Here is a 23,305-nt window from a genome sequence, read left to right as displayed (position 1 = left end):
ATGCTTAAGAGTTAGACTATCCTAATCTGGGACTGATATAAAGGAAGAAAATGTTTTTATTTTTAAGGATTTTTTTCATGTTATTACTATCTGGTAGCAATGTTCCAGGAGTTGGACTTTTTTCTCCTTTCTATTGGGGAGGAGGAGTTGGTTGGTGGCTTTCTTTATCTGCATGGAGGAGACAAAAGTGACTTAACTTGGGATAAATTCTCATGGACATTGGGAGCACAACCCATTATCTATCCTTCTGGATGGATTTTTGGACAAGGATCTTGTATTGTGGCTTTAGTAATAAATCCTTTGTATTTATGTCATTGAAATTAAATTCACAAGATGTAAGTTTAATAGTTCTGCATTAATCCTTCATAAAGCATTGATCTTTTGTTTTTTATCTTCTTCCTCAGCGTGTCAATCCTGATCTTTAATACTTCTCGGCAGTGCTTTGTTGTGGTGAAGCAGTTCCGCCCAGGTAATCCTCTTTTTTTTAGAGTTACTTTTGCTCTCTAGTGAAGCAAGCTTTTAAGGGTTTAGCAGTTAAAAGTTGGTGCATCTGTGGTGATAAAATCTTTGTTCTATATTCTCTTTCTTTGTATGATAGCCCACCCTATTCAGTTGGTCAGAATTCCTAACCGGGGAAATTTCCATTAGATGAAACAAATGATCAGGGTAGCCTTACGTTCTGCTTTTGGACCCATCATTGTGCTCTTTTGGATGGAATTACGAAGAGCTCTACAACGATCATGCAACAGATCAGTTTCATTTGGAGTTCCTTCTTGACCTATCTAGTATTTAGTAGGCACCTTCTGTGCAGAAGCACAATTGTTGTTTGTTTGGTGTTTTTTTGTTTGTTTTTTAATGTGTTATTGTGTGTTGTATACTTGGGAATTTAAAACGAGGGTATGCTTTTTCATCAATACATGGACAACATTTTACCAGTTGTTATTGTGAATTTAGGTTAATATACTACTTCTTTTTCTCAGTTTTTGGATCAGTTCAAAGCAATATTTACTTTCTGGAAGTTAAAAAGTAATGCATATTCTCTGCATGTTAATTTAAAAAAATCACAAGATATTTCACTGACTGTTGCTAAGAGACCATTTCAAGACTGTTCATGGTAGACTTTATAAGAAACTTTCTCGGGTGGTGTCATGCTGTCCTTTCTCACTGACAGTGATTGACAGGCCCTTCAGTGCTGTGCAGCACTGTTATACTGACAGCATATACTTCTCATGAAGCACTATATTGACTATTATAAATAGAAAGTGGTTTTTTAATTTGTTTATCTATAATACGATGTCTTTTATTTGCCAGACGAATGAAATGGCTCATGTAGTTGTTGCTGTCTTTGAAGCAATCTTAGGCAGAAGCTTTCATATATGTGCATATATAGATATATATATATATATATAGGTACTGAACATCGACATGTTCCTTACATCATCCATATGGAAGTGTCAAATCTGCCTCGAAAGACTGGCCTGTTCTTGGAGTTAAAGTGTTCCAGAGGCTGGAGTTGCTCAGAAACCTGCCCTTGGGGACAGCTGTCAGTCAGACATCCCACAGCGGTTCAGTGATCGTGGCCGTACCCTGACATTACTCATGTCACTATAGTTATATTTCCATTCCATGGTCACTGTCTGCCCTGGTGCCTGTTCCACAGAGCAAAAGGTTTTCCCTCTGATGTCTGTGCTGCTTCTAAAGTCGGTCGTCCCTCCTTGTATGTCCATTCCCACCTTCTCTTTGGCAGCACCAGCCGTTATGCAGCCACAGCAGAGGTCTTACATGGCTGCAAACAGATAATTTTGAGGATTAAGCAGCTTATCTGACTGGCCTGAAAGAGTCCATGCTGGCTGGAGGGGCGGCAGGAGCACACAGCCGGGGTGAGGCAGACAGGACCGTATTTTTCAGTGTACTCTGGGCTTGAAGGAGTCATTTGGAAAGAGCAGAGAGAAGAAAGTTACACACATATCTTAACAGTTTCCGTATTAGTTCCTCATCTGTGACTGACTGACTAAGGTCTTGAGTAATGCTCATTTTGGTAGTAAATTGACCACATTTTTCAAATATAGTAAAACAATATGTTCTTGGGAAAGTCTAGGGTTAGTACCTATGAACATGTGCCCTGTTTTTTTCACTGTAAGTGTAATGACTTTTCAATGCATATGGTGTTTATTTTTACATTGACTTAAAATAAACAGTATCAAAGATCTGAATCATAAACCATGTTCTGTTGCAGGAGATACGAAACAATGGTGCAAAGAGAAATCAGAAGTTCAAAGAAAAGCATGTTCCCCAGTCAGCCAAACCCCACTAACCCCTCTGTGCATACTCATGTATCTTCTCTTTAGGGACAGAAAACAAGGCTGCTTTGAATCACAGTTAAGATATTATTTGATGAGTTTGGTGAGTTTTGTTGAGCCATCTGTCCCTTGTCACAACTTCGTGGAAAGGAAGGCAAGTACATCGATTCTACAGGAATTTCCGCTCTGGGACTTCTTACAGCTGAGTGACTCTGGGGTAATTAGTCAAGATGTTTAATTAGCACTAGATGGTTGAGTCCTCACTGTGCTGTTCATTGCATGTGTCCGTTCTGACCAAAGTAGCATAAAACGTCGGAAGACAAGAGAGCAGTCAGATAGGTGGGTGATGGTGCTGGGAGCCAAGTTCTTGCTTCTGTTTACTGCTCTCCAAACTCTTTGTGGATTTGCAATAAGCTGACGACTTGTGATGAGGAAGAGGAGAGCCACGGGTTTCCCTCCAAGAGTGTGCCTGAGCCAAAAGACCACAGAGAGCTTTTCCATCCGGGACTTTATCTCCTCTGGTGCATCACCTGTGCAGTCAAATTTGCACCTTCAGGAGAGGCGTGGGGTCTCTTCTGTTCCCTGATATTAGCAGGCAGCTTGGTTTTCTAGGCTTTGCTTATCTATGAGAGATAAATTGAGCTTGAACCTTTCTGAACCTGTTGATGATGGATTCATACGGTGAAGCCTTGGTGAATGCTCTAATTTTTGAACTCTTACAGAAATGGCTGGTACTGCCTCTTTCTTCCTTACCTGCAGAGCAAAGCTGTTAGTGCACTTGGAGCGTTGGCTTTGCTCTGAAGAGGACCACTGGATTGAGTCCTTTTGGCAATGTAGGTTTTGAGCTACGTGGAGCCCAGTTGTGCTGAGGGAGGAGGAGAACAGCAGGTGCCTGCTGGAATGACAGGATGGTTTTCAGGGATTCAATAGGCTTGTAAGAGAGTTATTATACTTTAATCGCAGTTTCATATCTCTGTATCCACACTCTTACCTGCACCCTGTTTTGGTGCCCAAGTCTTTGACTAGGATGCGTGTGGTGTTCTTTTTGTATTGACCAATATGGATAAGTCAATACAGAAAAAGCAAAACAATCTTAAGAGCATTTGGCTCATCTCAGAGAGATTTGGGGGTAGTTGTCATTTATGATAATTGCCATAGCTTTTAGAAGTTCTTGGAACAATGACAAGAGACACCCTTCAAGGATCTGTCCTTCAGACTCTGCGTGGAATATTTTCTTGCTGCCTTCTTTCTGCATTTTAGAAAGAAAACAGAGCTCTAGCCGTGCTTTTCAACTAAGAAATGAAAGCTCCTTTCCTTAAATGTTAGAGTCTCAAAGGCTTAGCTGTACCTACTGCAAGCAGCTTCAAAGGTTCTAAATTCTGGAGAAAAATAAATTTGGGGGCAAACTTCTGCATTTCGTCTTTCTTTTTAGACCGATCTCAACATCTCCCTTTCACGTACTGATCTTGCTGTACTGCACTTCTGAGGCAAGATGTGTTAGAGAAGGAGTCTAGGCACAAACTTCTGGGGAATAGACTCTTCCCCAGAGACCAAGTGCTTGAGAAGTCACTGTGGTACTTTTGTGAGACAACATTTCTTTAGGGACCTTGTTGTGTATCACAGTTTTAAGAATGAGTAAGCTAAATCAAACAACTGGAATAACAAAAAGTCCATTAAACTTGAGCTCTTTTATATACCGGTCTCTAAGATTTGGAATGAGAAACAAAAGATAAACTCATTTTAAAACGATTTTATGTGTATATGAAATCTCTATGTAAAATATTTTAATGAAATAAAAGTAATTTCAAATTTTAAAATATTTTTATTCAGGATGTTTTATAATGCCCTCATGTAAACCTTTAATGAAAAGCAAAGTGATAGATCTAAGGGCATTTCAAAGAAGAAACGTGGGATTATACCTTTAAACTAAAGTTAGAATGATTGGAATTGTCGTTAGTGATTCTCTGTGTGTTAATGTCCAGTCCTGCGGTTCTCACTCAGGCAAAATTTCTGTTGACATCAGCGAGAGGTTTTGCTTAAATAAGAACTAAAATCTGGCATTTGCACTTTCTTTAGGAGTGCATTACAGTGGCAGCTGTTTGTAGATTAATTCAAGAAGTCTTTTTCAGACTCCATACAGGAATCTGCACAAGGAACTACATGTTCAAAAGAGGAGATTTTTTTTTTTTCCAAACCAACATACATGCTTTTCATACCCTTTCTAAATAACAGCTGAGTTGACAGGCTGAAAGACTCATCATTGTGCACATGGTACATAATGTGCAACCCATCTTTCATAGTTTAAATTAAATCCTGATATCCACATTGCCCAGCAAATGAAAGCTGTTTGGACCTTCTGGGACTTAGATTTCTTGGATGAACTAGCTTCCACATATATATATATATATATATATATATATTTAAGGTGTGTATGAACTCATTCCAAATGAGGGAAGCACAAATAGAGTTTAAAGAAAAATTTCACAGACATGGCAACAGAACATTTGTTCTCTAAAATTCCTGTTTCGGTGTGTCATAATTTTAACAGAAAACACAACTGAATGCATTGCTACTCTCAAGTGCTCTGATGGTTATAAATTCCAAAGCAAAATTAGTTTGTACTGTCTTTTTTTTTTCTATTTGTTACGAATAAAATTAATTAAAATGAAATTAAACAAAAACCACAATGAAACTCTCTTGGTTTTGTTTTTGATTTTTAAGCTGTTTACATGTGTGAAGTAGAAAGGCATCATCCCGAAGTCTTTCGGGATCAGAACATGGAGAGCTTTTCTCACCTGCCAGATCCTTTACCTGCAGCGGTAGGAGTGACCTACGAACTCTGTGCTGGCATCGTAGACAAACCAAAGCTTTCTTTAGAAGAAATTGCATGCGAAGAAATCTTGGAAGAGTGTGGCTATCGTGTTCCCGTTACAGAGCTACGGAGGATCACTTCTTACAGGTAAACAGCAGTATGTTAAAACACTGCTTTTTGTTGTTTTGCACATTTCTGAAGTGGCTTGAATGTACATTAATGTTCCCTTGTTTAAGCAGTGTTTTGGAGGAACACAGACATCTGAAAGTCTGTGAAAGATGTAATTTTCTGCAAGTGAGAGGAGTATTTACAGAGACTTAAGGAATTATAAATTCATAATTCTGGGATTGAATTCCAAGTAAGAATGATACTGCCGTGATTTGTTCCAGAAACTGTTACAACTGTGAAAAGTTGCATTGGGCTCTTGAGAGCAGTTTGTTGCAGCGTTTGTTGCCGGTCTTTATCAGATGTTTTCCATCTCCGATCTTTATTATTCTTGATTAACAACAGAAGTTGCCCAAGATGAACTCTGATTTACCATTAACATAACTTCGTAGAAGCATGAGAACTTGCACCATTTGATCTAGATATTAGATCGTATTTGGGCCATAATTAAGGCTTCTTTGAATTGGAATAGTGTTATATATGAAGATTTTGCCGATTTGACTGTGAAAATTTTTACATTATATTTTTATAGGGTTTTAAATAGTTATTGGAAAAGATTTTGGTATGTTTTAATACATATGCTAGGAATAAGAGAAAAACAATACGTAAGAGGAAAAATAGTTGTTGGAGGAAAAAAGAATCCCTCAGGAGAAACTGCACAGAGTTTTAATCCCATTATATCTCCTCCCCAGCTTTTACTATTGTTATCCAAAATGTATGTATGTTTGTATTTTACAGAGAAAGCAGGTTTTTTACTTTCTTTATTTTGCTTGACATCTCCATTGAACTACGCCCTGTCATTGGTTTTTAATTTGGGAATTGAATACAAATCCACAGCTGTCAATCCTGGCAAATGTTATTTCCTGCTGGATTAACAAGCAGTGCTTCTGTTGAGGGGAGGGGTGAATCACAGGAGCTGTCTCTTACAACTCCTTCAAACTAGATTGTTCTACTGAAAGAAAAAGTGCCTGCTGGATTTATGAGCAAAAAAAGGCCTATAGAATTTCATACGCTGGGTGACACTTGACAGGCCACAGCATGCAGATGTATACATATGTAGATGTACGTATGTATGTGCATATAAACACAAAATAGGAAAAGTGGAATATAATTTCTGTAGCTGTAGAAGTTTGTAACTTCAGTGTAGAAATTTGACTCAACGTTAAGGATTTGTATCTGGCTAAAACACCGTATATTTTTTGGTTGATAAATGTCTTTATGTCTTACAGGTGGTTGTTCTTTCAGTTGCCTTTTTTTTTTTTTAATTGCACTGACTTGCAAAGAGAGTATACAATTGGAGTTCTCTCTGTTGAGACCCATGCAAAGGGCACTTAATATGCTAATCCCCCAATCCTGCTTTGTCTATGTGGGCACAGCTTTCTACCCATGGAGATACATGCTGAAGTCAGAAGGGCCTGTATAGTATTTACATTTTTAGATTAATGTGAGAGGCTGAAGCCTCCAAGATGGTATTTCACAGTTTATTTTGTTGGACCTCCTGTGCTCTGTATTAGAATTTTATTCCAAATGTTATGGTCTTCCTGCTAGGAGTGTCCTGTTCTTCCTTTAGCCAAAGACTGGCATAGTCTGATCCTAGAAGATCTGATGCAGGCAGGAGGTAACTTGTTCCCCTATGGTCTGCTAAGGACATTTTTGTCTGTAATGGCTATGTTACATGTAAGAATTGCTGGGCTTTTTCTAAGTTTGACAGGTTTTTCTAAATGGTTTATGCCATTTCATGCTGTGACTGTCAATACAAAGCATTGACATAAAGCCTTACATTAGTGCAGATGCATCCCAATAATAATTACAATACATCACACACTTCTATTATTAGCTGTCATCCCAGTGATCCATGTAATAGTTGTTCTACATTATTAATTGATCCAGTGCATCAGATCAGCGAGAAGCCTTGGAAGACAGAATTGGATGGAATTTGGGGAGGATCTCACCTAGACTGCTCCTTTTTCAAAGATCACACTGAGCCAGGTTTAAATCACTTCTGAAAAATGTGCGTGTGTCCTTTCTCTAAAATCTGATCATTCCATAGCCCCTCCGGGTATCCTGTCTGAAGTGTCTAACAATCTGTACCATTAGCAAGTTTTTCCTCATGTTGTGCCTCAACTTTCCTTTCTTCTTTTCTAGTCTGGGACTTACTCCCCTGTTCCCAGTGGAGACGAAGTACTTTTGAACATTCCATGTATTTGTTCGACCCCACGTCTCCCCTTTATTTTATTTTTGCTTCTGCAAAACTTAGTTGATTTAAGCTTTCTCTTTAGACCATGTTTTCTAGCTGTCTGATCATTCCTTCTGCTGTCCTCTCCCTTCTCTCCATCTGGTCTGTATGTTTCTTAAAATTATAGTGCCCAAGGCGGAACACAGCATTTTAGTGGTGGCTTTGCTGGTGCCAGAGTGGAAGCATTATTTCCCTGCTCACACAGGTGATTTTGTTTATATGCTGTAGTTTGATGTTCACCTTTTTTGCAGCAGCACTATGTTGATGATTTATGGTCCGCAATGCCTTCCCTATCTCAAAACTATTTTCTGCAGCAATACTGCACTGTCATTCACTTCCTGTCTATATTTGTGCTGTTCATTATTCCTGCCTGAACACAGAGCCTTGAACCTGGCTTTACTGAATTGCACTCTGTTTTTTCAGATCATTTCTCCAAGTTGTTGGGATGATTTTGAATTCTAATATTCATCTGTAGCTTCGTATAAATAGTCTACCTCAGCTGTGCTACCTGCAGTCTATATTTCAACATTTAAGTTGTAAAACAAAACATTGAATTGTATTGAATGGAGGATAGTCCCCAGTGGAGTCCTGTTTAGCTTATTTCCAATTTGACAGTGATATCCATTCCATGAGTACCATTTTGATACTTGTTTTGCACCTATTTCACAGTTGCTTCAGTTTATAACTATATCGTGATCTCCTAACTTCTTACTGAAACTGTCACATTAAATAGCGTTCAAAGCCCTGATAAACTGAAGTTATATTGGTTGTGTTGCTGCCCCCATCCACAAGACCTGTTATCCTATTATAGCTGATATTAGTTTGACTGCACTTGATATATTCCTGACAAATCTGTTAGCTGTTGTTCCTTTCTTGATGGAAAAAAAATCACATTAAAATATTCAGATAACTATAATTAATAATTACAGAGTTAAGTCTACTATTTTTTTGTAGATAAGAACTCAGAGTTGTGTGCACAGTGAAAAGGCAGTTGTACAAACAAGGGTTTATGGGTCTGAAAGGAAGGGAGTTGTCTTGTGTTCCTAATGACACGACTTTCTGGAATCATGGTCATGAGAAGGAAATTGCTTGACTGGAATAAAAGCAGGACTTGAGGTAGACCTGACAGAAGGACATGGAAAGCAGAAGGCACATCAAATATAATGGGAGAAACAGATTTGGGCTGGGGAGGTCAGTGCAGTTCTGTGGCTAATGGGTTGAGAGAGGGAGGTCATGGCCAACGTGTAGGGAGAACTTAGAGCAGGGAGAAAACTGGAATAGAAGATCCTCAAGTAGAAAAGGGGAAAGAAGCAATGGAGGAACAATGCAGAGAAAAAAACATGCACTGGGGACTAAATAGACTCAGGGAAAGTGCATTCATGGTGGTTGTGAAGAAATCTCTTTAACAAAATGAGGAAAGTACTCATGTGTTCAAAGAGAACGTTGTTCTTGAGCAGTGGATGCAGTAAAGATTGGAGGTAATCTGAAGACAGTATTTTTGCCTTTTTTCCCCCTCATTATTAGGCCTTGCAGCAGTTGTTTGGGGGAATTTCTTTTTTTTAATGTTTCTCAGCTAACCAGATAACTACAATAGTACTACAGGTACTTCAAAATCACATACAAATAAGTTGTTAAACCCCATTCTTAAGCTTTGTCTGATCTCCTGTGACATGATACCAGAGAGAAGTCAGGCACTGAATTATCAGATCTCAGACTTAATTAACCTGAATGATCCACAGAGTAGCTGTGGAGTCAATGAGAAATCAGGAAAGAAGCCAGGAGTTGGGGAATTTGCACTGGTTGAGCAAGAGTCTTAGGAACGAGTTGTTCCAGCAACAGGAGGCCAGTGCGGCGTGGGTGAATGAAGGAGACTGGACTGGGGACAGATAATGAGAAAGACAAACATAGTAAGAGGGACTTGATTGGAAGAGGTCAGAGGAAACACACATTGAAGAATTAGAAATATCTGTTCCTATTACAGAAAAATGCCAGCCAGAAGGTGAATTTCAATACAAATGGTTCATTTTGCTTTGTAGATGGAGGCAGGAATCATCCTGAAAAAAATCTCTCTAATCTCTGTGATGTTTTTCCTCTTCTCCTCGTGGCTACACAAATTGCTGCTTTTGTTCTTAGCACACAATATGTAACCTTGTTTTGGTATTACCAAAAGTTTGTTTTCTATTCTGGCAGCAAATAACCCACTTTTGGAGGTTTCCTGAAAGATTTACTGCCTACTGGTGAGTTGAGTTCTCATCAGCTATGTGTATGACTTCAGTCAAAAATGACATAGATGGTAGATGGAATAGGTGGATAGGAACCATTTAGGTCAATAATAAAATGAAGTTAATACTATAGTAGTATAATTGTAAACTGAGGCTTCATGAAAATGATCGTCAGTTAAATTGTTCATTTTCAAAAGCTCTAAAACAAATCTGTGAGCTTCCCTCCAGGGATTTTTTTTTCTCTAAATGCAAAATTTTATAAATGAGCGACTTTAGACTTACTCATATATCAGATATAACAAATTTTCTCTCTGTTACAGTGTCCGAACAGTTTTCAGTTTGGATCCCATGTGAAATTCAGCTGTGAGTTAGCTTCTTAGGATGAAGTACTTCCAGCTATCTTTCATGAGATTTGTTTCTTTACAGTACAGGGGCAGGAAAATATGTTGTTGTTGTTAAATATGTTATTATTGCCATTGCAGCTGACAGTATTTTCTTTCAGTTCTTGAAATGTTTGGTCTTCTTGAGGAATATTTATAAAATTATTTGGACTTAAAGAGCACTTTAGAGCATCAGGATAAAGTTGAAGCAGAGCTTCTGGTTCTGCTTTCTTTTCCCTTCATTCCCTCTTCATTTTCTCCCAGAGGTTGTAATAAACTCTGGGCTATAAATTGGATACAATAGGAGCTGCAGATTCTCAGCTCCGCTACAAAAAGATCAGATGGATTAGTTTAAGGGCCTAACTGTATTAACATAGGTACTTACTTTAATCTTCCTACATTTGATTTTTCTCCAAGAGTATACAACAAAGAAGAGTATTCATAGAATTAATATTGGATGTTCCAATTACTGTGCTATGGCTATTAGCCCCCGTGCAATGAGGTAAAAATGGTTTGTATTCCCAGGTTATTATGTAGAAAGAATAATAGCCTTGAAAATGTTGGAGTGCATTATAATTAGAAAGATCACCTGCTAGTACACCTGTTGGGTGATGGCATAATGTAAAATAATTTTATGTTAATTACTTCTCTGCTTTTCTCCTGCACCTGCTGCTTATAATGTCAGAAGTGTACAAAGGTCCTGAGAAGTGACAATAGGAGCTGCATGTCACTGTTCATCAGTTTACATGTCGCATGCCTAAATAGATCCTGATTTCAGCGTAAATAAGAGATTTGTGTTGCATTTATTTGTAAACATGAATTATGTATTCACTATACACTCAAATTCTGCACCCAACTGGTTTACGTCTCATGAAAGGATAGATTGCATTTAGGAATTTTCACATTAACTGTGTCAGACTAAAACTAAAAAATGTATTTCTCTGTTAATAGGAACAGGTAAATGTTGATTGTTTATAGATTTCATAGTTGTTAAATATTAAGAAATTATGAGAAGTTTAGCTTTTAATTTCTGTCACAAATCTGAGTTAAACTAATAATTCTTCACAATGATAAGTCAATTTATTTGTTCCCCACTTTGCCGCAGAGGGGTGAAGTATAAGATATTGTTTATTTTCTTGTACATGTTTGTTCCTTCAAATTAAAAATGCAGTATTGATGAATGTAATAATTGTGAATGTAATAATTGATTGGCACAGATGAGCACTCAGACATGAGAAGAAGGGAAAGCTAATCTTGAGTACGTGCTTTGAATTTTGGCCCTGCTTACAGGTGTGCACACGTGTGTACCTGCACATGTGTGTGCACACTGCGTTTGAAGAAGAAACTCACTGTTACCGGGCATGGGCAAACGTAGTGGGTGGACTCAACCTCACTTGGGGCTTTTAGGCAGTAAGCAGCTTTTATTCTTTCAAGGAATAAGGTACTGTTACCCACTTATGATGAAAATACGTAATGTGTCTTTATTCTTATGACATGTGAAAGGTCCCATTTTGTGAGTGCTGCTGCATATGCCACATATTTCCTCATGCATTTATTAAAAGGGAAGAGCTAGACAGAGGTTTTGTGACAGCTACTATTGCCATGTTTCAAAACCAGATTGGAGTGGCAATCTGTCTTTTGTGTTTTCTCTGGTCTGAGGAGGAAGTAGATGGGCTGGGCAGGGTTGAGGAGAAGCACTTTGCAGGCGTTCTGCCGAAACTGCTGCTCCGCTGGGCTGTCCCCTGCAAGTGTGTTGCCCACAGCTTTGAAAGCCACAGCATGATTTAATCACAGTGTTTGAGTGGGTTTCTTTTTTAAATGAAATATGGGAATGCAGCATACAATCTTGTCTTGATGTGTTAAACTTTAGATAACTATTGTGATGAAAACCATACCACTTCGGTATCCTTGCTTTGGCGTGCTTACGTTCTTAGACTTGCCGTTGTCAGAGGTAATGGAGGTTTCTAATTGTCTCTGAAGCTAGAAGTTTAGCGCTGATTGACTTTTGGTTTTAAAAATCTCTCTCTGTTGAAGTTACAGGGTTTGTGAGCTTAAGCTCTAATGATTTGACAAAGACTATTTGTCAGCCAAGTAGCTGTTAATTGGAACAACTATAAACTGCTTATAAGAAACTGATGCTCATGATAACGAGAGGAGAAAAACAGAGCTGTGTTTTGTGTAGATCATTTGCATTTGCCCCACAGTGGTAAATACGAGTCAAGCACCACACAGACGCATCAAAATACATCTGGAACAATCAGCTAGGTCAAGCCAGGCTTAGTAGGTCTGGGTCAGTATGAGCCATGACGTGCCTGGTCTGGGCAGCATGATGCAGAACCTGCGGAGTGGGAATGAAGCCCAAAGCCTCACCAGGGCTGATGCTGCGTGTTCAGACCCTGCTCGCCCTCCCCCAAACCAAACCTCTCTTGCACTAGGGAGACACCTTTATCAGGAAGGTGGTTTTCCCAGGGTGAAACTCATCACTGGCAGTTCGGGTGTGCTGACCCCTGTGATTTCCACAGATGCAAAGCTAATGAATAGAACTGTAATCTGTTAATAGGTGACTCATTTCAGACTATGCCAAAAGCATTTTATTCGTAATGTGAAATACTAGGGCAAGGAAAGTGTATGTCACAGACTTGGAATAGAGGAAAAAGGTGGCAGAAAAAGGAGTATAACTATGAATAAAGGCACATCAAAATTCCTTAAACATACTCAGAAAATGCAAATAAGTGTGCAAAAAGAGGAGGTCCCTAGTGACAAATAGACCTGAAAACATAATTGCAGCCTGTTGCCTCTGTAACAGACCCACCTCACTCTCTCATCTCTTTCTCCTCCAGACCCAGTATCCAAAATCACTGAAATGCACATGTATTTTCCAAGAATATGTGTTAAAACACGGCTTCTAAGCAACAAACCTACTAACTTCTGATTTTTACAAAAGTCAAAGGTACTAAGACATATGAGATGTCAATAGCACTGATCTTTTGACAATGTTCTAAGAACAGGGAGTCTAATATTTAAGAGTCTGGAAACGTTGTGGAAGACAGCAGTAGTCAATATTGGAGAAAATTTAGTAAAGGGCATTCCATGTGGTTCCATGGAAAAATGATTAACCTGCACAGTATGCCAGAGCATTTAGAGAAAGAAATATCAACTAAAAAAAGATAAGAAATTAATTATAGTCCTGTATCTTTCAAGCTCTTTCTAAAACCATTGAAACAGATATGTAGTAGACAATAAAAGCCATGAATATGTACGTAAACAATGTCATGCAATAGTCTCCAAAGTCACCTGTGTAAATAGTGCCGGGATTCTAAGTAGTCTTAGAAACATTAAGTTTGCTGGTTTTTGGGGGCAAGGGTAGGATAGAATAACATGAGTATTAATACCAGCACTCTTCAATTTTATTTATCACTCATTTGAAAGTTTTTATTAGTTTTTAATTAATAACTCATTGCAAAGTTGCACCAGAGCAACACAAGTTAGGCAATCAAATCAGAAACAATGAACATGTGGGTATGTCCTACATATTGTTGCAATTTTTTCATTGGTTTCTGTGGCAAATGATGATAGGCCAGTGTATGTGAATAAATGCCATGACTTTGGACATGTAATGAAGGAAAGACAATGATGTCTGGTGCTTTCCTCTTTTTAAGTATATTCAGTGTAATAGCCACTCTCGATGTATTTAGTTCAGAAGGAAAGAAACACTGATTTATGTAAATACAATGGAATGATGGCATATTGAAATCACTCCGTGATATTCAAACTGTAGTGACAAGAAACAGAATCTCGTGGTGTAGCACCTCAGGAAGCAGCAGTTCTCATTTATTTTAAAGAAAAGATGTACAGAAAGTGAACTCCTGTGATTTCCACAGCTGCAACGATCACGTAAGTAAATGGTCACAAGTGGTATAGGAGGAGATAACACTGGAAATATTCAAGCCAGAGTGTTCTTATAGAAGGACATCTTAAATAAAGTTTCTCTGGTTTTGTATATAACCTTTACATAATTTCAGGTCGACATGTGTATACTCAGTTTAAGAGCATTTTCATTCTCCAGGTGGGGTACCGCAGGTGAAGCTTGGACTTGACCCTCGTCAGAAATAACATAACATTAAATATATTATGCATAGTGCTGGGTTTTTTTTCATAGTACCTGTGGAGACTTGCAAACCCTATTCTTTGTCTTGCAAATTTTACAGTATAAATTAACATGTGTCTTTTATTCTTATTATCAGTTACCAAAAAAAAAACAATCTCTGAGCCCCAGGCTTCTTATGTTGATTTAATTATTAAAACTGCAATTCTTACAGAAACTATTGAAGAACAAGTAATCACTATATATAGAGAAAAACAGATCTCGATCTCTAGGTGTTTTTTTAAAAAAAATCCTTACTGCCTCCTCACACAAGAAAAAAAGAAGGAAAAGAGGGAACGAAAAATGCACAACCAACCTACTATTCCATCACAAACATGTTCTCTCAGTGAAACTCTGTAGCTCTGATGGCGAGGGTGGGTAACACCCAGGGGGCTAAGCTGAGGGAGACCAGTAACTGAATGGCCAGAGCTTAAATAGCCAGCAGTGATGGGCTCTGAAATAGATCTGTTTGCTCTTAGTATTGCATTTCCAATGCTGCTTTTTAACATTATATATTATTGCTTGATAATACCAAGAAAAATATATTGTATTTTAACACAAAGGGAATCTAGTAAAGTGTGCATCATCCTCATGGCAGAAATGGCACTGGTAGCGCATGAGCATAAAAAAATGTTCCAACAGTGGTGAGCTGGTTGCTGATAGCAACTTGATGAAAAATGAATGTACTTTACCTTTATAATGAGATTCGAATGTTTAAGCCAGTATGGTGGGCCAAGTCTGCGACTCCTGCTGCTTTCCAAGTCCACATTTGTGTCGTGCTGTCTGCTGGCCGAATCTGCAGTTGGAAAGAGATGGACAGCAGCACGGCTGGAGAACAGCATCCCTCTACCGAGCACTTGGGGAAAGGACAAGAGACGGTGGTACAAGGAGTCCTGAGAAGACACTTGCTCTAGTGCCAGTGGCATGTAGAGGTTGTGGATGATTGTCAGCCCTGGGTGCCTCTTTTGTAGGCAAACCATCTCTGATGGTCATCAGAATAGATGTACCTGCTTTAACAGGTGGGTTGGACTAAATCATCTCCAGAGGTCCCTTCCAACCCCAACCATTCTGTGATTCCCTGATGGCATACAAATGCCAAGGACGGCGGCTGCAGAAAAGAGGTCCTTGGAGAAAGTAAATACCAGGTCAGATTGACTGGGGAAGGAGATCATGGACTTTGGTGAAAGTGGAAGAGAGAGGGAAAACTGTCAGTCTGGCCTTTTGCTGCATCTTAGTAGGTCACATTTTGTTGGTTAAAGTGTGTATCAAAAAGCCCAGAATAAAAGAAATTCCATAGAAGCCTTCCAAGTTCCTGGAAGTGCTGAAGATGGTTACGTTTCTCTTAGATATACAGGACTTATTCTGGAGGGGTGAAACATTTCATCCAAAATCACGAAAGATATCAGTGGTAATTTTAGGAAAATAATTCACTAGTTCATTCCCTATTCTGTGTTTAAAAAAAGAATGTGAATTGATGTAAGAAACCAACTTCAATAATCACTATTAATTCTCCAAACAAAATAATTGTCAGTGTTCTTAGAAGACTGAGACACAAATGATTAATTCCTGCTGTGGGGTGTGATTTATTGTGGATTAACTTAAAGACCTAGTTGACTAATGGTTTGATAAGTATGGATATACACTCTAAGATCATAACACTGCTACAAATCTTAGAATCCTCTGCATGTATAATAAAACAGAAGCTAATTTTTTAGCTTGCCCTAATGCCTCATTCACACTTCCAGTGAACTTCAGATGCAGATTAATTGCAAAAAGTTGTTTGTAATCATGTAAAATAAAGAAGTTGTGATTGCAATGTGAATATTTTCTTGGAAGGACAACATGAGTGGATTATGTACTTATCCCTTATTTAATAATACCGAAATTAAATAGTCCTAAGGAAACAGAGGATTAACAAATAAGAAGTATAATACACTGGGAGGCTGAATTACTTCAGATACATTTGTGCTTACAGTGGTCCATTTGGGTCAAGGCTAAAGTTCAGGAAGGATAGAGGAAAACTCTCAGGCTGCCTTTCTGTTCCTGTCCATGACTAGAGGACTCCAGCTGTGAATGGACATAATCTTCTTAATAGCAAAAAAATCTAAATATTTGTGTAAAAACAAGCCAACAAATGCAGCATGATAGCATACAGATACACTGAGCGGCTTCACTCTGTTTGTAAATCTCTGTGAGTCACGGTGCAGTCCAGCTCTCACTAATGTCAGTTGAAAATACTTCTGTTGACTTCAGTACATGTAGAAGAACAGTTCACCAATTCACTTTTTATTTTCTCCCGAATTCACATTTTTTCCAAAGCTGCAGAATATATTTATCAATTTCTGTATTAATGAAATTGCATTTATTGGTTCTAAATGACATTAGCAGAGAGCAAGGACATGCATTTTGATGTTGCTTAGTGACACCAGTGAAGGACCCCCATTTCCATTCATAATTCCTAGCTACTTTCTTTGTATCTAAAACAAAGTTTAATCTCTGTTTTTTTCCAGGTCTGGAGTTGGTGTGACAGGTTCTAGGCAGACATTATTTTATGCAGAAGTAACAGACCAGATGAGAACTGGTGAAGGAGGTGGCCAGCCTGGAGAAGGAGAGCTGATTGAAGTTGTAGAAGTACCTTTAGAAGACTCCATGAAGTTTGCTTATGACGAGACTCTCCCGAAGACGATGGGTGTCATCTTCAGCTTCATGTGGTTCCAAAACAACATAGCGCCCAAGCTACCAAAAAAATAAGGCACCATGATTTTAAGAAAAGCTTTCCCGATGGTTCTGTGGATACAGAAAACTGCAAACCTGCCTGTATTGGTCAACTCAACTTTTCACAGACCAAATCTTTCTTGAAATAAATTTGGAAGTAAAATCTGAATTAAAATCCTGACCTGATTTCCATCACTTGCATATACTTACTGGCTTCACTAGGGCAAGGATTTGCCTCTGAGAGGTGAATGTTGATTTTTGCACCAAGGCTAAGTGAATGTGTCCAGTTCTCCTGTTTCATGGCACTGCTTTTCCACTGTTCTGAAGAGCTGCTCAGGACCTCAGTGCAGCTGCTGTACCAGCCTGTCACTGTGGTCTGTGCGTACTGGCAGCTGTGTATTCATTGCAGCTTCTGGTATTTTTTTTTTGGGGGGGCAGCAAACCTGTGACCTATAGTCACAGATATCCTAACAAGGTTTCTGAGTTCTGCACAGCCTTCAGGGAGCAGCTTTCTCTGTGGTGTGTAACTCCTGTACAGAGGAAACATTTGCATTTCTGAACATGCAAACCTTTATTTCATCAGCAAACATGTCTGTAAATCCTCCTGCTAATGTGTCATTTTGACAATAGACCATCTGTAAGATTGTGCTTCTGTTTGTTCCCACCACAATGCTGAGCAGCAGTGATGGTGTTAGAGGGATGAATGATGGGTGCTGCTACTGGAACATATGCTTCTTTGTTTGTTTTATGAGTAATACTTGATGAATTAGATCAAACTTTGTCCTCTAGAGTGAGACTTGAGAGGACAAATTCTCTTAATTTGACTCTGAGGTGACTAACACAAGTGATGTCTCTGAGGTGTTCTGTGGTTTCAGTTTCCTTATTGCCCAAACAGGAAGAATGGGACTTACCCCTCAGATAACACTCCTGCAAATCTAATGATCAGAAGTGCTTTATGGAGAGGTTTTATCATCATTTGTGCAGTTTACATTGAACCCCGTACAACCTGCACAGGCATACTGAGCAACGCAATTTGATTTAATAAAGTGGTCTAATTCAAATGTATATTATTTGTTTGATCTGCATAGTTTAGACATAGGCTATTTGTCCTGTGACACTGTTAAGAGCATGAATGAAAGAGAATCAAGTCTAGCAATTTAATTATGCAGTGGTTTATGTTATTCACCAAGTTAATTAACATGTCTACATTATATGTGCTTCTAGGATTACTGAGGTACTAAATGTGTTTAGAAGATGAGTGCTGTGAATATGCAAACATTCATATAACAACTGGAATAAATGCAGTATAGATGCATGATGGTATCCAGCGGCTGATTTAAAACAGGTGTATAAATAAATATTTTTTTTTAATGCTTGAAAATTAATACTTGCTGGTTCGCCTACTGGCAGGAAGGAAAGATCGTTGGAAAACCACTGGCAAAAAAGCAGCCTTCATCTGTGGGAGTCAGACACCTTTTGTGAAAGTGCAGACACCTTTGTTTTGAACTGTGCCTGAACTGACTTATCGTGAAAAGCAAATAAATTCTGTCTGTCTGTTGTATTTACACTGGAAGGTGTTTCAGGGCAGGGTCTCCGCTGCTCTGCGTCTTTACGGTGTCTCATACAATGTGTCCTGATTGCTGCTGAGGCCTTTACGAACTGTGGCAACGTGTATAATTCATAATGTCTTTTACTCCAGGCTGTAGTTACCAAAGTATCTATTTGATTCCATCAAAGTTCTTACACAGAAGCTTGTTGACTTATTTAGTGTCAAGCTAATAAGCATGTGTGTATTCATGTCAAAAGCTGGTTTTGCTGCATAATGCAGTAATTTGGAAAAATAAATTGGCCTAGTGGAGGGAGGGGGTCAGAGTTTGAAACTTTTCAAAGCAGCATTTCTGTATTTATACTGTTTGCCCCAGAATTACAAATGGACAAAACTCCACTTGTAATGAGGCTCGTCGTGCGATGCTGAGAGCTTTACCCCATCAGACATTCCCTGCACTGCCGCATCCAGGACCTAGAGTTGGTGCTTCCCAAGGCACTGACGTGGCATTAATGCCCTTCATGAGAGCCCGAGGCTTTGACCCACACGTGTGGGTGGCAAGCGTTCTGGAGGTGATTTGTCAGACTTAATACACATTTCACACATGGGTACATCTAGAAATGCCTGCAAATCTTAGCACCTGCATTTGGTTTGGACTCATCAGAACACACCTGGAGGAGGCAGGTCAGCCACCGCTGGGTCTGTTGTGCCACCATAAATATGACACAAAGATGATGAAGGGAGTGAAGCATCTCCCTTAGATGAGGAAAGGCTGAGGGAACTGGGTCTCTTTAGCTTGGAGGAGACTGAGGGGTGACCTCATTAATGTCTATAAATATATAAAGGGTGAGTGTCACGAGGATGGAGCCAGGCTCTTCTCGGTGACAATCAGTGATAGGACAAGGGGCAATGGGTTCAAACTGGAACACAAGAGGTTCCAGTTAAATATGAGAAGAAACTTCTCAGTGAGGGTGACAGAACACTGGAACAGGCTGCCCAGGGGGTTGTGGAGTCTCCTTCTCTGGAGACATTCAGAACCAGCCTGGATGCATTCCCCTGTTCCTGCTCCGGCAGGGCATTTGGCCTGGATGAGCTTTCATGGTCCCTTCCAATCCCTGACATTGTGTGATTCCGTGATTCTGTGAACTGTGATTGTTGACCCTGCAGAATAGAGACCATATTGTTATCTACATCTACCTGAAAGGATGTTGTGGAGGAATGGATGTTCGTCTCTTTCCCCAGGTAACAAATGATAGGACAAGAGGAAATGGCCTTAGGTTGCGTCAGGGCAGGATTTGTTTGGATATTAGGAAAACTTTCTCCATTGAAAGGGTTCTCCACCACTGGAACCAGCTAGCCGGGGAAGTGCTTGAGGCACCATGACTGGAGCTATGTAAAAATTGTGTAGATGTTGCCGTCAGAGGCACAGTTTATTGGTGGAGTTGGCAGTGTGAGATTTGTGGTTGGAGACAATGATCTTCAGGTTCTTTCCCAACTTAAATGATTCTGTGAACCTGTGATTTCACTTGAAGCCGGCCTGGTGCGGAGGCAGGGCTTGGCCTAGATGGTCCTCGTGGGCCCCTTCAAACCAGAGATATCCTATTGTTATGAGATTGCCATTGGCAGGCAGAGGATAACAACCCAACATAAAGCACCACAAAAGGTGCTGTGAAGAATATGAACTCTGGCCCGGCCTTCCCCGGGACACCAGGGCAGCTGCGCTGTGGGCCGAAGGGCCGCGTGGCGGGCGGACGTGTCTGTGACGCACTCTGGCGCCTGTGACATCACAGGGGACGAGTCCCCACGGGGCGGTTATCAGGGGCGCCAGCAGCAGCGCTGCCCCAGTCCGGCCTGGGCCAGCGGTGAGTGTGCAGGCGGGGGGAGGCCGGGCTGGACGGGGCCGGGGCAGAAACGTGGCCCCCGGGGGTGGGTTCTCGCCCTGCACGGAGGGCCCGGCCGCTCGTGGGAGCACCTTGGGCAGGGCACGGAGCCGCCGCCACTGCCTGGGCTGGCGCAGCCCTTGCTGCCTCCCAGCTGCCTCGGCCCCGCTCCTGCCTGCCCCCAGCTCCCTGCGGCCCCCGGCTCCGTTCCCCCTGCTGCCAGCTCACTCCCTCCCGCCCAGCCCCACTGAGACCCTTCTCTCTCTTCTCCTGCAGACCATGGCTCTCAAGGACATTTTCATCAACCTTTTGCAAATTCTGATCCAGAATGTGCAGTTGGTTGGCTATGAACAGGATGCGGAGACGCGCAACGGCATGAAGCAGCGCGAGGAGATGCTGAACTGGGAGATGGCTCGGTTGTGGAAAGAGATAGAGGAGAGGGACCAGGAGCTGAGGAACCAGGAGCTGAGGAACCAGGAGCAGAGCGTCTCTGCCTGGGCATCCCTGTTCCTCACTGCCTTGCAGCACTGGCAGTTCTGGGCTGTTGCTGGAGGCCTGGTGCTGCTCTTTGGGCTCTGCTGGTGGTTCAGGAAAAGGAGCCAGCAGACAGCCAGCAGCAGCAAGCGTGGCAGCTGTGGAAGCCTGGAAGAGGAAGTGGAAGAGGAAGAAGACCCCTTCTATATGGACAGGTTTCCGGGGGAGTACCCCTTGTGGCCACTGCCGTACAGGAAAGAAACCTGCACCGTGGTGGAAGACCTGGTGAACGACCTTCTCTGTGTCTGCCGAGTCCTCTCTGGCAATGAGTTCATGCCGCGCCTGCAGCCCGCTTTCGGGCTGGGTGGCTTCCTGGAAAGCCAGAGTGCTCTTGGAGAAGACTTTGTCTACCGCCTGCTTGTGCCCCTGAAGCCGCCCCCCGGGCACTCCTTCCATCTTGAGCTGGTCACCGAAGCTGAGATGCTGCTGAGATACTACCGCCTGCGTGTGGAACTGGAGTGCATGTGCATAAGGGAGCAGAAGCTGGGAGACATGCTCTGCTTCATCCACCACCCCGAGAACGAGCTGATGGACCATCAGGAAGCCAGCCTCCTGCAGACCCTCTGCACCGGCCCATACCTCGACATGCAGAAAACCGCCTTCTGGCTCCAGGAGCTGATGACAGCAGCCTGCGTCGCCGTGCTTCAGTCAGACAGATGCAAGCTCACGGTGCTGCCATCCCCACGCTTCTGCAAGCTCAGGATGACCACTGCCTTTGAGACATCCCTCTCCATTGAGCTGGTCTTGGCGGTGCAGCAAGACAACTCAGACACATTTGTGACCATGGAGTAGGCAGAGGTCAGCGTCGGCAACCGTGAGGTGGCTGAAGAGGCTGCTGCGGGAGACAGAAGGAAAGGGAAAGCAAGAGCAGCAACGTCATCCCCCAGACCTTCTGTGAGAGTTCCAATAAATGTTTCATTGCCAGTGAGTGTCCGTGCAATGGTGTGTAGAGGAACGTGGGCACAAGGTGCTGGTAGCTCAGCAGCCCCAGAGTTGGGGAGCATTGTGCGGAAGACCTGATGCGGTGGACTCTGCTTTCATTGACTCCGTAACCAAGGCTCCCTCAGCCGTCTGGTCTCCTCCGTTGAGGCAAGGAGAATAACTCATCCCCTCCACAACTCTGCACATTGCTTGTTGCTCTGTGGTGTGACAGGCTCAGGTGGGAAAGCAGCTTCCCCTGAACAGCACTCCTCCCTTCTTTGTGCCTGGAGCTGGATACACAATCCCTTGCCATGTAGTGGCAGCTGGAGTCCAACCGCCTTGGACCACAGGGGTCCACAGCTTTCCAGGGTGCAGAGCTGTGTCCCATGGACTAGTAGTAGCAACTTCATTCCTCAGACAGTCTCCTCAACAAAGCAGCAGGTGGTGACTGCAGTGGTTGCAAGGATGACTTTTACCAGGCTTTCCTGTCACTCTTGCATTTCAGGTGGTAATTTCACCAGGGCCTAGACAGTCCCAAGTTAGCAGCACCAGTGATGTGCCTCTGCGTGTTCACTGTGGCTGTGGTACGGGATGTGACCGCCCCAGACACTCCCCGGGGATCTGGTGATGAAGAATAGAGTAAGCTGGACATGGACAACACGCTGCTCTGTTGCCAGTGGGAATTGCTCCAGCACATGTTCTTCAGAGCAAAAGCACACACTCGGAAGTGGGATCCGATGCAGCTGATGAGGCCATTGCAAGGAGGCTTGTGACAGAGATGGCATTGCCACCTGGACAGTGACCACACATTCCTTCTGGGAGGTTTTAAAGTGCAAAGTTGCCAAGAAATTTTCTGTTTGAAAAAATGCTGCATCTCTGTCTATGCATCACTTTGTCAGGTAACAGAGGTGCAGGGTGCAGTTTCTCTACAGAAGACACCCCTGTAACTCTTTCACAATGAAAACCTTGCCAGAACACTGGAACAGGCTGCCCAGGGAGGTTGTGGAGTCTCCTTCTCTTCAGATATTCAAAACCCGCCTGGACATACTTCTGTGTAGCCTCATCTGGGTGTTCCTGCTCCAGCAGGGGAATTGGACTGGATGATCTTTCGAGGTCCCCTCCAACCTCTGACATTCTGTGATTCTGTGTGTGTCACCAGCTACAGGCTGCCAGGGAGAGCACACAGCTGTACCCAGGACAGGGTGAGAAGGAAGGTCCTGAAATCTCTGTGAGCGTCGCACAGCTGGTGCCAGCCAGTCGTGCCTTGGCTGCAAATCTTGGAGTTGGACAGTTTGAAACTCACACATATTTTACCCGTTCCATGGCACTGTGGCCATCCCTCTAACGTACTGTCCCTCCCTGAGAGCGTGTGGCTTGGGGTAGTGCCAAGGGCAGTGCCAGACTTGCCAAAATCTGGCCCAAAGCACTGCTGTTGGTCAGCAGAAGGCTG

General features: G+C 41.7%; 2 protein-coding genes across 3 annotated transcripts in view; both read left to right on the top strand.

Moving 5' to 3' along the window:
• The window catches only part of NUDT14 (nudix hydrolase 14), a 59,179-nt gene extending 42,030 nt beyond the window's left edge, over positions 1–17,149 (top strand). For both annotated transcript variants that reach the window (XM_071809722.1, XM_065839181.2), the window contains 3 exons: positions 405–469; positions 5,022–5,259; positions 16,770–17,149. In XM_071809722.1, coding sequence (XP_071665823.1) covers positions 405–469; positions 5,022–5,259; positions 16,770–17,010 — 544 coding nt within the window. In that variant the 3' untranslated portion in view covers positions 17,011–17,149. The remainder of the gene's footprint in view (positions 1–404; positions 470–5,021; positions 5,260–16,769) is intronic.
• Positions 17,150–20,664: 3,515 nt separating this feature from the next.
• Positions 20,665–21,975, top strand: LOC136101867 (inositol 1,4,5-trisphosphate receptor-interacting protein-like 1). The gene has a single exon (XM_065838371.2). It carries the CDS (start codon positions 20,680–20,682, stop codon positions 21,724–21,726), a length of 1,047 nt encoding a protein of 348 aa, XP_065694443.1. The 5' UTR covers positions 20,665–20,679; the 3' UTR covers positions 21,727–21,975.
• Positions 21,976–23,305: the final 1,330 nt, after the last annotated feature.

The sequence above is a fragment of the Patagioenas fasciata genome, chromosome 5, assembly GCF_037038585.1.
Source record: "Patagioenas fasciata isolate bPatFas1 chromosome 5, bPatFas1.hap1, whole genome shotgun sequence".
NCBI classification, from domain to species: Eukaryota; Metazoa; Chordata; class Aves; order Columbiformes; family Columbidae; genus Patagioenas; species Patagioenas fasciata.
This window is presented reverse-complemented; position numbering and strand designations above follow the sequence as displayed.

Excerpts from the sequence above, each read along its gene's own strand:
- LOC136101867 (XM_065838371.2), top strand. The coding sequence starts at position 20,680 with ATGGCTCTCAAGGACATTTTCATCAACCTTTTGCAAATTCTGATCCAG.